General features: G+C 32.7%; 1 protein-coding gene across 4 annotated transcripts in view; it reads left to right on the forward strand.

The window, feature by feature from the left end:
* Positions 1 to 8,787, forward strand: part of GABRA2 (gamma-aminobutyric acid type A receptor subunit alpha2) — a 147,162-nt gene extending 138,375 nt beyond the window's left edge. For all 4 annotated transcript variants that reach the window (XM_081062044.1, XM_081062046.1, XM_081062045.1 and 1 more), the window contains exon 10: positions 106 to 8,787. In XM_081062044.1, the coding sequence (XP_080918170.1) occupies positions 106 to 402 (297 nt within the window). In that variant the 3' untranslated portion in view covers positions 403 to 8,787. The remainder of the gene's footprint in view (positions 1 to 105) is intronic.
* Positions 8,788 to 14,173: the final 5,386 nt, after the last annotated feature.

Here is a 14,173-nt window from a genome sequence, read left to right on the forward strand (position 1 = left end):
TCTAATGGATAATTGATGTTTATCAAGATACTTTTCTTCAGAATTTGAACTGGAGTTTGGAAATTGCTCAACCCACATTCTATTAATTCCTGTATTTTTCAACAGAAAAAAGAGAAGTCCTCTGTCATGATACAGAACAATGCCTACGCAGTGGCTGTTGCCAATTATGCCCCGAATCTTTCAAAAGACCCCGTTCTCTCCACCATCTCTAAGAGTGCAACCACACCAGAACCCAACAAGAAGCCGGAAAACAAGCCAGCCGAAGCCAAGAAGACCTTCAACAGTGTTAGCAAAATTGACAGAATGTCTAGAATAGTTTTCCCAGTTTTGTTTGGTACATTTAATTTAGTTTACTGGGCTACATATTTAAACCGAGAACCTGTATTAGGGGTCAGTCCTTGAATCTAGACACAGGCTAACTTTGGGATGGATAGTGACATTAAGTTTGGTTTGTTTTGCTATGTACAGTCTGACTAATAACTGCTAATTTGTGAACCAACATGTATAGTGTGTAAATAGCGATGTAGCTTACCAGTACACCTCTAATGGAGACACGCATTTGCTCACTTCAGGAACTTCAAGCAGAAAGCACCCCATGCCCAAATGTTGTTTTGAGATTTACCCTAGGGACTGGTTTAAGGTGAGTTTCAGATGACCTGACCTATTGCCTCTTTTAATAGCAATGAAAATGCAGAGCCTATACCACAGTTGAGGAACTCTTTTGACATAGGTCTTAATTGGAGTATTTTCTACTGTTGCCTAACTATAATGTAAGATACCATTGTCATTCCAAGACAAATTCTTCTAAATAACAGAACCTCATACCTGCAACATCAGTCCCCCTCCTGAGTGCTCAGAATCCCTCCTAGCGTAATTGGAAGCTTAGCGCACCTCTGAAGAAAAACTTAGCGATTTGACATCAGCTTTTAATTACTCTGTATAGTATCTATAGCCATGTACATATTACAGCATGACAAGCTCAAATAATTACGAGTAGCCCCTGACAGGATGTTAATTATGCCTAGAATTTAATAACTATTGGAATGTCATGGTCATTGCATTTTTAGAGTCAGCTTATTTGAAAGTAATAAATGAAATCCAACAGATATTTTTAATCACTGGAATCTACCTTAAATTAAAAAAGGTAACATTAAAATGTGTCTTACTCTTTCCAGGTATGAGTTGTATTGACATTGATCAGCTAAATTTTCTTGGTGCTGGAGACTGGAAAAAGCATCCAATTTGGCTGCTGTGGAGCAACATTCATATTGGATTAGAAAATTGTGCCAAAAACTCCCACCAATGAGAATTCATAGGTGTCACAGATTATAGATGAGCACTTATATGATTCTCTTCTTTCCTGTTTACTGCAAATTCTGCCTTAAGGCTTCTTTTCATCAGGACTCAGAAGCCACTAATTACAAAGGAAAGAACAGTTAATTGGCACATTTTTCTGTCTTGGAAGCAGTGCTTTCAGATAAGAATTAATGTAAATCTGCTTTTGTAAATTGCAACTTTAAATTTTGCTGACTCAAATTTACAACAGCTTTGTATACCAGAAGAGGTTTTGGTAAGAGTTGAACATTTTTAAACTGAAACTTCAAAACGTTACCAACAGATTGTGAATTAATTCACATGCACAAACACAATTAGCTAAATTAGAACACACACACATACACAAACACATAGCTAAATTACAAAACCACAGTTTCAATTTTATATAATTGCTAAATATTCATTTGCTAAAAATTCATTTTTCATTTAATATTTAAAAAATACTCTTATGCCCCTCAAATATGTTAATAGAAGTTAACAATTGTGTCTCATGCCTAGATTCAATGTTCTGGCAAACTTAAAACCCTTTTGACTCACATATACATTAGCAGTTATTAGTTGACTTTTACTAATAGGTACACCTTTATGGTGGTGTTTTTGTAGAAACATAAGTAGTCCAATAGTGGCATTTCTTGCAATTTTGTACAGTATTTCAGTATAGTGCATTAATAGGTATAAAATCAATAAAAGGAATATCTTACCGAAATAAGCAAAATCACAACAAAAATTTCTGTTCCTTTGCCTCGTTTAAGTTTTGTTTTTCTCATTTTCTTTGTTTTAGTGTGATTCTATTATGTGCTTTGCATGATTGTATTATTACCAAGGTCACAAATGCATCTTATCAACAGAATTTGCCATGAAGATAGACTTGAAATTCAAAATTCCCTCACAAGAGGTCATCCATCATCCTTATTAAAATAAATCGTTACATGAGCCAATAAATGCATTTCTTTAATCCCCTTTCAATAACACCTTCTTTGTCATCTAAATAGTTTGAAAATGTGCACTTTATTTCTACATTGAAATGGAAGATATCCTATTTTCGTATACATTTAAAGCATAGCTCTTCTGTGTAGTTTAGGGGAGTGTGCAGTAGTCTAAGAATGTACACAATGCTTGAAGGCAAGCAATAAAATGCTTCATACAGTATGCATTATTAGACAATTTGAAAATGTTGTTCTTATAAGTTCTGCATTGCCCCCTTAATGTCTGACTATAAATTATAAATTTATAAATATGTACACATGTAAAAATAGTTGTAAATAGCATTTCTGTAAGAAAAAAGAAAAGACTCATCTATATCTCTGGCAAAGGGCTGCACCTACATTGATGGCACCAGTTTTATTCAAATTTGTCATAGACTGCCCAGAAAAGTTATCATTATTGTTATTTTTATTTTTAGTTTCAGTTGAAAATCTTTTTTTAGCCTGATGACATCCTAACAGTTCAGATTTTCTGATAACGTGGGTCAGGATTTTCTGTTATTTCTCTTTGTTGTATTTTTATACACATTTTAATCTTTTTAATGTTTAGAGAAATCAAAAGGAGCCTTAGGTCTTGCTGGAGAGAAGGAGAATGCTCCGTGGAAAATGATTTTAAATTATAAAACCATAGCCTTCACAATTACCTTCCCTTCTATAAACCATTTTGAAACAGAAATGTGACATGGATTTATTAAAATAAGACTAATTTTTCAGGAAACGCATTTCTAATATACTAATAGTCATCTCTTTGGCCCATAATATTATACCTATTTTATGCAGTTGTACATTGACATAAAGGGTTATGGTGTGTAAAAAAATGTAGATAAATACATGTACATATATAGAGGTATCTCATTTTGTATAGCTACTACTGTGATTCAGCTAATATTTATTCAACAAATGTTTTTACATCCTACTATGTGCCATGCAGTGAGGAGGGTGTTAATACCACTCATGTCACACCTACAGAATTCAGTTAAAAAATTAAAGTACATCTCATTCTTATAAAGAGTGAAAATCAAAGAGTAAATGGAACATCAGTTAAGTTAGCACTGAAAGTTGTTTAATTAGCTATGAGCTCACTAGTGTGCTAAGATCGTGGCTGTTTCTCTCTTTTCTCCTATTCATGTTCCTAGTTGTTTGAATATAAAAACGGAATTAATATAATCATTTTATATTTTTTAAACTCGTGATTATTTTTTAAATGCCGGTCTTAATGTTTAGCAATCTTTTCAGGGATGTCTCTATTTTGAATTTATCTCAGGTTTGGATAAGTGATCCCCGTAGCCACATTTGCCCTTTTTTTCTTAAATAGTTCATAGTTTATTTAAAAAGAACACACATATATATATGAAATATATCTCAAGTGTTTATGATGTGGCTCTTTTTCTATTCCTGGTAGAGGGAACTGAAATCTGCCTGATATAGATTCTAGTGAGCACCAAAGCTCAATGGATTCTATGGACACTGGACTTTGGCATGGCTTGGCATCATTCCAATGGGAGGACAAGGGGAGTAGCTCAAATCACCTGCAAGATCACGGTTCTCCAGCATCTATTAAAAATATTTTCCAAGTAGTCCATACTTGATGTCCTCATACAAGGCCTGTGAAACACTAAAATGTTTATTATTACTTAATTTGAAATCTGGGACCCTCCTAATAGGTTTGTTACACAAGTGGTTTCTCTTGTTAGTCTTCCGGCATCCCTACATTCATCTGAATATTTTGAAGCAATTGCCAGATTTTTTTTCATATAAAATGATTCAGAATTTCAAGAGAAGCAGCAGCTGACCTATTTCTTTCCTATATTGCATTTATTTTTCTTTTAATTAAGGTTTCACAGGCATCTTGGGCTTCCCTTTTATTCTAAAATATACAGAAACAAAATTGAAACTGAGGAGGGTGAAGTTATTTTTAACATCTGCACACTTGGGAACCCAGAACACTGTATCCAAATCTCTCAAAATGGCATGGACAAGACAAATTATCATATTTTCCTCTTGAATTCATGTTTTAAAAAAATGAAATTCACTAATTAATAACTTTTAAGATCCATAATCTTGTGTTATCAACATTATATAAAAATATATTTCCATTATTATTAAGCACTCATATTTTCATCTTTTCAAAGACAAATTCAGGACCACAAAAACAAAAAGAGAGAAACCCACCAAAATAATGAGGTTTTTACTGGGTAAACTAAGTGAAGCATTTTCCCTTAACTTCTAACAAAGGGGAGAAATTATACACACATAACAGAAATACCTAACAGTCATGATTCTATCAAGGTACGCATCATGATTAAAATTTTAAAATAAGTAAAGTTAATGTAAAAAGCAGTTGGGGAAGGTAGTAATCAATAAATTATTCAGTATCTACTTATAAGTATTTTGTATCATGGTTTTCCTTATAATTCTTAATTATCCAACTTATTTAGATCACTTTTCAAATTTATTTAGTTGAAATGTTCTATTTTTGTTTATATAAGGAACATTTTCTTATATATGTAATTATTATATACCCCACTTCAAATCACTCTGTGTTGTATTTAATGTGTCACATCAGATAATATTGTCAGTAGAGAAGAACAGCTAACAGGTTTATGTTTCCATTTATAGTAATATTCCTGAAGAACTTTTAATAAGGTCTTAGCTTTGATTAGAAATTGTGTGTGTGTGTGTGTGTGTGTGTGTGTGTGTGTGTGTGTGTTTCCCAGGTATGAAAGAACATCTTGAGAAATTCAGACAAATTTATGAAATCTAAACTGCTCTATTAATGGATCCAATCACAAGTGTAGCTCTTATTAAACTAGCAATTCATTTAGTCAATAGGATAGCTTTTTTCAATAGATCTGTAACAAACTTATTGGAATTTAGTCCTGAACTATACACATTTTTGTGTAAACATTTTTTTCTGATGTATTTTTTGTTGATTTTTGAACCATTACATTCAAAATGGTATCACGATTCTGCTTGTGAGACAGAAAAATCCTTCTTGGATTGTAAGACAGAAAAATCCTTCTTGAGAAACTCCAAGTTTCTCAATGGAAGTTTATGAAAACCTCCATTAAATTGTTTGGTTGATCATTTGCAAATACCAAGTAATCTACCTTCATTACTGGTTAGTTTCATACCTTTTTGAGTTGAAATAGTTCTCAGTATTGTCCACAGAGAATTCACCTATAAGTACATGCTGGTCAAGTTTCCAAATCCTTCACATACATTACCTCATTTAGTCACAACCACTGTAATCACTGTGTGATTATTGAAGTTGTGGAAGTTTAGGATTTCTATATAGTACACGAACACACTAGTCTAACATATATTTAAGGCGAGGTAAAAAATGAAGCTATATTTTTCTTTGTTTTAATTAGAATTTACTCATAATTTGTGGCAGCATCAGTCCAATAAGAAGGCCAACATCTGCTTTTCTACTCAAGCAAATCAAGCAAACACTAAAACCAAACTAAGCAATCAAGAGTGTATTTTGTGAGACTACCTATATACTAACATTGGTTATAATTTAATTTCTTGGAATACATTGCATTTTTTCTTTTTTTGATTCATAGGTATTTATAATGTATAAAAATGCTTAAAATTGATTCAAAACACAAAATAATCACTTCCTGCTTTATTTAATTCTTTTGTTTTTTGCCAGTTTTGTTAGGAGTTAGACAGGTTTTTATTCACCATATTATTGGTTTCACGACATAAATCTGTTGGACATCAAATATTATATATTGATGTCATCACACACTTTGTTGCAAATTACTATTAGTAGCAAGAAGCCTTAACTGTCCCCAAATGCTAGTGTTGGAACTCTAAGTTTTGAATTTGTTTGGTTGGGGTGAAAATTCCAATTTTCCATGCTTTGTTTCCGAAGATGGACTTTACCATAACATGCTGCCAAACGCAAGCCTGTGTTATTGGATAAGTGTATTTGTGAAAACAAATGGTCCTAGAAAAGCTAAACAAAGTAGTTAGAATTACTTTGGGGATAATACCATACAGATTTATTCCCAATTTATTTATGTTTTAAATATTCAACACAGTAATTGAAGCACTTGGCTTTTTTTACACCCCTTGTCATGTATGACCACGTTTAATGTGTGATTAGAAAGGCCTAAACAAATTGAACTTAGAGCCACAATTCTTATAAATTAAACTTTGCCATCTATGGAGAAGTCCGTGATTGTTTATTGATCTTGGGTGTCTGCTCCATAATCGATTTCGAGTTTTTAGTATCCAAATTTTTTCAACATTTTTCTGAACAGATAGAAATTCAGGTTTCGGTGTGCTTCACTCTGAGGAATGGAACCTTTCATGAAATGTTCCTTTTAGAGGTGACATACATGGAAACCTTAAAACACTTCATTTGTGGCTAAATTAGAAAAGGAAAAAAAAGCAAAAAGGACTGAAATATTTTCCCCTTGCTACAAATCAATAATCAAATCACATGCATAGAGGATGCATGTTAAAGCTCCAAATATAAACTTTGAATATTCACGTTAGGTGAAATTAAAATTTCCAGGTGACAGTATACTGTTAGGGTAGGTTTTTGGGTTTGACAAAATTCGGGAGATAATAATATTTGTAATTTGTGACCTTGTTGTAATTGGGAAAAGTCACTATTTTTTATGTATGTAAGATACTTTAAACTTTATTGAATGTGTCATTATGCTTGCTGTTTAAAAAAAATTATAATTAATCACATACAAATTAATGCTCAGTATTATCTTTTTGTACTTATTAAAATTAATTTAAATATACTTGATCTGAAATTTGTGTTTTTTGTACTCTAATCACTCCATATCTGCTTACGAGAATAGAATTTATTATAAATGTGACTTTTTATATTGGGATATAAAACACTGATATTTTGTAATAGTGATTTTAAATGTTGTTAGTTTGTTTAACTTTCTTTTAAAATAAAATAAAAAATTATAGGTGACAGGAGAAGCATAAACCTACCCTGAATTTTTAGGGGTGAGATCATAAATTGATAGTATTGATCTCTTTAACCCAATAGGAAGTGATGCTACAGAAAACAAAAGTTCAGCCAGAAAATTGGCTGCACTCTGTCATAAAGGTGTCCCATTTACATGAAACCATTAAATGAAATAAATGTGATTTTATTTTCTTTAGATAGACTCAATTCATCATTCTATTTGTAAACTAGAAATATTGCAGTTTTCTAGTTGGATCAATTCTCTTAATTTAATGCAGTTTATGTAGATAAGATCCTCTTTTAATTATTGCTATTATTGCTAATATTGCTGAAATGAAATAATTTTAAGTGTCAAAATGGTATAAAAACAGCAATTGTTATCAATGGTAAATTCTCATACAATATTTCTCAACCCTAGCCACACTTTAAAAAAACCTCAGTAGTTTTAAGAAAACATTGGTACTACCCTAGACCAAATAAAGCAGAATCCTGAGAATAGAGTTATGACACATTTTTAAAACTCCCCAGGTAATTCTACTCTACAGTAGAATTGATTGTGTGTGTGTGTGTGTGTGTGTGTGTGTGTGTGTGTGTGTGTGTGTGTTTATTCTGTGAATCTATTTATGGGCTTCTTCTAAACTCTGGTTCTTGTTTGGAGACCTCTGCTTGCTTGTCTATAAGTTTAGTCTATATTAGTAAAGAAAAAAAGAAACAACCACAAAATTACATGAACATTACAAGTTAGCTTTTCGTGTAATATAGTGCATTTAAATGACAATACCAAATCTTACTCAACAAAGTATTCATTCTTGAAATGTTACTGTCTAATCAATTACAATCTAATAAAAGTTACTCTTAATTTGTACCCTATGAACCTGTTGGTAATTATAAACAATGTGAGTATACATATGATTATGTAGTATTATAATTGTGATTTCAGAAAATGCTTTTAAATCAAATTCTTAAAAAAATTATTCATACTAACATATTTTTGCTACTATTTGCCTGGGGGAAATCATGCTCAATTTAAATAATAAGGTGAGAATTTAGAACTCCAATTCACATCTCAATAAAATCATAGCCAGAAAAAATGCTACATTCTTTAATGGCATTTAGCTAGTTTTTTCAATATCAATTTATAGTCCAGTCTTTGTCAAATTCATGTAAATGAAAGCATACTGTAAATGGAAGCGTTTATGTCATCTTTGTTCTAAAGGATTCAGAAAGGGAGGAATTAAGGCTCAAAAAGGTTTTCTATGGAGATTAAAGTTTTGTGTCACCTTTAGAATGTACAGCCAAGGAAACTGCTGAGAAAGCAATAAGACTTAAATAATAGTAGTCCGTGAAGATTGTTGCACTGCCAAATGGAAAAGGTTTTATATTTTAAGGCCAGCCTGAGGTCATCATTAACTCTTGGAGGTTTTTAGATGGAGTTAGAAAAGCAAAAAATGGAAAACCAGATGTAACTAGTAAAAAAAGTATTAATGGCATTAAATCCCCTCAATAGCCCCTTGAGAAAATGTTGAATTACATCCAGACTTCTGGGTTTAAGAAATCAGGGAAATGGGTATTTTTAAAAATTTTAACTTTATCAACAATGTCAGTGGACATTTTGGAGTTTAATTATTCGAGGTTCATTTACTTGGGAAAATACATTCCTGTGGAACACCTTGTTCCATTAATGACTTGAAATTTTATAACATTTCTTCCATGAATCAATAAAAACAATCTTATGGAGAATTTCTAAATCATGTCTTAAGATGTATAATAATAAAACAATGTAAACTAGTAATTGAAGCATATTGGCTTTGAATTGCTCTTGCACTTACTGTTTGCTCATTTACTTTCAAATAAATACACACAAAATGCCAGATAAATAGAAAATGAAAGAATTTATCAATATTTAAAAATCATCATGCCTGTCCCTTAATGAGCTTACAGGAAGATTTCTCTGTAGGTATGTACCCTTAGGCTTATCTCAAAGTCCAATCCATTCCAAACAACTGACTATGTATCTGAGGAGAAAATGTTTTTAATTTTTTACTTCTCTCTCTCTCTCTCTCTCTCTTCCTCTCTCTCCTTCCCTCCCTCCTTCCTTCCTCCCTTTCTTCCTTTCATTTTGTTTACTTTACCTCACACTGATCATTTGATCATTGCCTTCCTATGTTTGATATTCTGGTATCCTATTCAGTAATTACATTGACCATTTTACCTCTAGGTAACTTTAGATAGTGTCAAAGTTAAGATACAATATTTTACTGAAAGTCATATTTAGCTTCCTGAAAGTCGGTATCTTAGTTTTGACTCTTTGACTAAGAGCAACAGCAACTGCTAAGTAACGTGAGCACAAAAGGAACTCAGGGAAAGGACATAAGATATCATATAAAAAGCATTAAAGGACCTGAGCAGGGAAAGTAGGGAGTTGACTGATATGTTGGAAAAACAAGACTCATTGCCTAAGTAGTTCGGTTCAAATTTTTGAGTAAAATAATCTGATAGGAGCAGTCTGGTCCATTTAACTCTATTATCTACAGTAAAAAAGATAAGCACAGCTGCTGGTATACCTCTCTGCCTGGAGAGAGGCAGTGCCATTAAAGAGGGGCAAAGATTCAGCATATACCTCAAAACATTGGCCATTACAGTGAAATAAGTTTTCTTGTTTTTACTTTGAAAAACTCCAAAAATTAAAATAATTTTTTAATTAAGGTTTATTGGTGTGACAATTGTTAGTAAAGTTACATAGATTTCAGGTGTACAATGCTGTATTACATCATCTGTATATCATGTTGTGTGTTCAACACCCAGGATGAGTTCTCCTTCCATCACCTTATATTTGATCCCTTTTATCCTCATCTACTATCCCCCCGACCCCCTTACCCTCTGGTGACCACTAAACTATTGTCTGTGTCTATGAGTTTTTGTTTCTTCATTTGTTTGTCTTGTTCCTTTGTTGTTTTCAGTTTTATGAAAACAGTTTTAAGAACTATCAGTGAAATCAAAAATACTTTTTTAAAAAAAGGAAAACAAAAAGACATGCTCTCAGTGTTCATATAAACCATTGTATTTTTCCAATTGATACAAATTTACTACTTAAGGATGATATAATTTATAATTGAATTGTTAATATATCTCTGTATAGTGTATATAATGTAAAAATACAATTAATGAACATGTACGAGAGCAAAGAATACACGTATTTCATAGATGTTGTTATATACATATCTGTTACCAAAATTGGCTCATGTTTAGTTTACGTTGGGATGGCAAGCCATCTACTTTACTACATACGCTCACAATGCCCCGATCAGTGGTGTTCCTCAATAAGTGTGGAGGTGACTGGTGGCACAGGTAAGTGAGTCATGATTGAGATGTGGGGTCCTCAGAGAAGACAATTCTTTGTCACCAAAGAAATATTTTATAAATTATTCTGATAGAAAGAATGTGTCCCTTATTGGAAAAGTGAAAACAAATTACATTTCCAGCACAGGATGTAGGACAAAAATATTCCATCGGTGTCTTTTCTTCCCATTTAAAAAAAAATATATAACATAAAATTTACTATCTTAACCATTTTTAAGTATGCAGTTCAGTGGTATTAAGTATGCGTGTATTCATATTGTACAACCATCACCACCATCCATTTTCATAACTCTTTTCATCTTGAAAAACTGAAGCTGTACCCATTAAACAACTCCCCGTGACCTCCTCCCTCCCTTCAGCCTCTGGCAACCACCACTATTATTTTAATCTCCCTCTTTCCCATATCCTAGCCTCTCATTCTACTCTCTGTTACTTTGCATTCAGCTTTTTATATTTTATTTTATTTTATTTTATTTAGATTCCGTATATTACAGGATAAAACTTTCATGTCAACTTCACTCTAAAGGATTCAGAAAAGGACAAACTGAGGTTTTGAAGGACTTTCTATGGAGTTAGAAGTTTTACCTATTCTGTTTCCTATCCAACGTATCCAGGACGAGAAAGAGACTAAAGCTTAATGTCAAACATAAATTATTCTGGCAAGGAATATTCTAGGACAATTAAGACAATCAACATCTTCAAACTGCAGTAACAAGACCAAAACAAGAGGGTGAACAGGTGAGCAGAACTGGAATGGAATTGGAACATGTGTAAATAAAAAAAAAAAAAAACCAAAAAGAAAAAATCCTCTTGATGACCAGCAATGGAACTACAATATCTTCTTTGTTTTCATTATGCATGCTGGTATGCTCATTACACATGCTGGGTCACACTCATATTAGATAAAATAAATAAGATGAAATAAAGCTATGAGCAGTGAATGCAACTTTATTTTAGTCAGTAGCTGAAGACAGTTACTAAAATAATTAATGTTGGAATTTGCAATCAATGTTTGATGACTTGGTCTTCCTGTTTTCAAAAACCAGAATTTGTCATTTGCTCTTAATATTAATTTGTACAGCTAAATGTGCATTTGGTATATTGTTGCTTCTTTATTCAAATAGTTTTTATACCGTGTGAGACATTTTGATACAGAAATAGGCATCACATCTATCATATTTAAGCTTAACTTATCTGATTCGCATATTTCAAGATACCACAGTAATTTCTGAAAGCAGTATTTTAATTTCAGTCTTTGCTCAGAAGAATGAAGTTCTGTTTATACAGGATGCCACTATTAATGACTCATTATTAAGTATACATTATTATAATTTCTATATGTAACTGTTTTAAATTTGATAGTGTTATAGTTAATGTTTTAATAACAAAAGGACTGAAACATTAGATAATAATTTGTAGTTTATATGATTTGAGTACACCATAGACAAACTTTCACAAAACATTGTGAACTACCTCTTGATTGAGCAAAATTAGGTTCCACATCATTTGTTTGCCTACTTTTCTCAGCTATTCCATAAATACTGCATTATACCGGAGAATCCTGCTGCATCCCAGCCTGTTTAGTGAAGCTAGTACCATTTCCCAACTCCTCCCTCTGACCTGGAATGTGCATGAAGTTCCAAGTCCTCCTTGTGGAAAACTTGTGCCTGATCACATGTTCCTGGACACATCGTTGGGCTCCTATGCTGCCCATTAGTCTGTAATATTAACGGCAGGTATTATGACCATCTTTTACAAAGCTTTTGATTGAAATTTAGGGAGACTCTTTATATCTGTGGATTGTTTCTTTTATTGGTTCTGGAAAATTCTCAGTCATTATCTCTTCAAATAGTCTTTCTCCTCCAGTCTCTCTCTCCCTCATTCCGGAGTGCCCATTGGATAGATATATGTTAGAGCTTCTTCCTCTATCCTCCATGTTCCGTAACCTTTCTTTTATGTTTTCTATCTCTTAGGTCTGCGTGTCTCCTTTGGGATAATTTCTCCTGAACCTTAGTTCTGAATGACTTGCCTAAATAACTTAAGCTAAATGACCTGCCTAAATCTACATTTTTAATATTTTGAATTTCCATTGTTACACAGTGATTCTATAATTGTCTTTCCTTGAAAATGATTAATATGAATATAAGCTACTTCTGTAGTTAATAAGACTTGACAAAAATCATACATTAGCCCACTTGAACCTCTAACCTGTGACTCCATGAGCTATGGCAGAACACGAGGGAAAGAACCTAGGGAAACTGAATCAAGTGGTTGCCCTCAGATCCTACCCCTTAGAGTTTTGTTTGGTTAATTTTCTGTATGTAGTTTCAGTCATATAAAATGGCAAGTGAATGTCACCGTTTCAAAATGATGTTGCAGTAACTGCTTTTCCTACACTCTATTGCAGACTTCAGTTCTCTTCATATACTAAATGCTCAATACATATCAACAGATTTCTTGACTGAATAAGTCTCTAAAAAGAAGTCTTGGCAATTGTCTTTAGCCAGATTGTACTTGAAAGCTCAAAAGGGAGTGACTTCACCTTGATGATACCAAAACATTCAATCTTCCACCGTTTGTGATGGTTGTGCCTTTTTTATTCAATTAATAACAAAGCAGAATCATCTTATAAAAGAAATAAGTGCCTAGAAAACATATTCAGATTGCATACATCAGAGAGCAGCTGTGGCCATCTAGCTGGTGTTTGGTATCAAACAACAACAACAGCAACAACAAATCCACTTCATCTGTAATTAATTACTCGTGGAAAAACTGCAAATATTTCTATAAACATTGTACTTCTTTCTAAAATATAAAACTATTTACAATTCAATGCCTGAAGATGACGATTACTCAAAGCAGTAAAATTTAAATGGATTGATTTTGATTTTAGATTCAAAAGAATTAAAATTATTGCAGATACTTTTAGAAGGAAATAGAATGTAAAGGGTATTCATCATATATGAGCCGTGCTAATATTTTATAGGGCATTAAATGTGTCTACTTCATAAATAAAAATACAAATAATTATTCTATAGAGCAAACCCATAGCACTATATTAACAGAATTCAGTTGAAGAAAACAGTACATTATAGGTATATTAGGCACAAAATTATTTATTGTATATAGAGTTTTAAAAATAACCTGCAGATTGTTAGGAAGGCTAGTAAAACAGAATATTCAGGTTTTAATGTCTCTACGGCCAGGCCAACAAGACTTTTATCTCTTCTATGAGTAAGAAATCACTGGTCCAAGAGCTATGCCACCCCTGCCACAATCAAAAAGACCCCTAATCAGGAAGCTAATATCATGTCTCTTGGTCCAGACCATACTGTGCTTTCAAACTTCCAAAATATAGAAAGTCACCCGACTGCCAGTTAACTACATTCACCATAGTTTACCCTTTTGGCTATTCTATTTCTAGAAGTATCTTTCTTCCCATACCTAAATTTACAAACACATACATGGATGTGTGCATACATATGATCATTGCCGCATTGTTTGCAATGGCCAAGATGTGGAGGCCGCCTGGGTGTGTGTGGATGGA

The sequence above is a fragment of the Rhinolophus hipposideros genome, assembly GCF_964194185.1.
Source record: "Rhinolophus hipposideros genome assembly, chromosome: 1".
Taxonomy (NCBI): Eukaryota; Metazoa; Chordata; class Mammalia; order Chiroptera; family Rhinolophidae; genus Rhinolophus; species Rhinolophus hipposideros.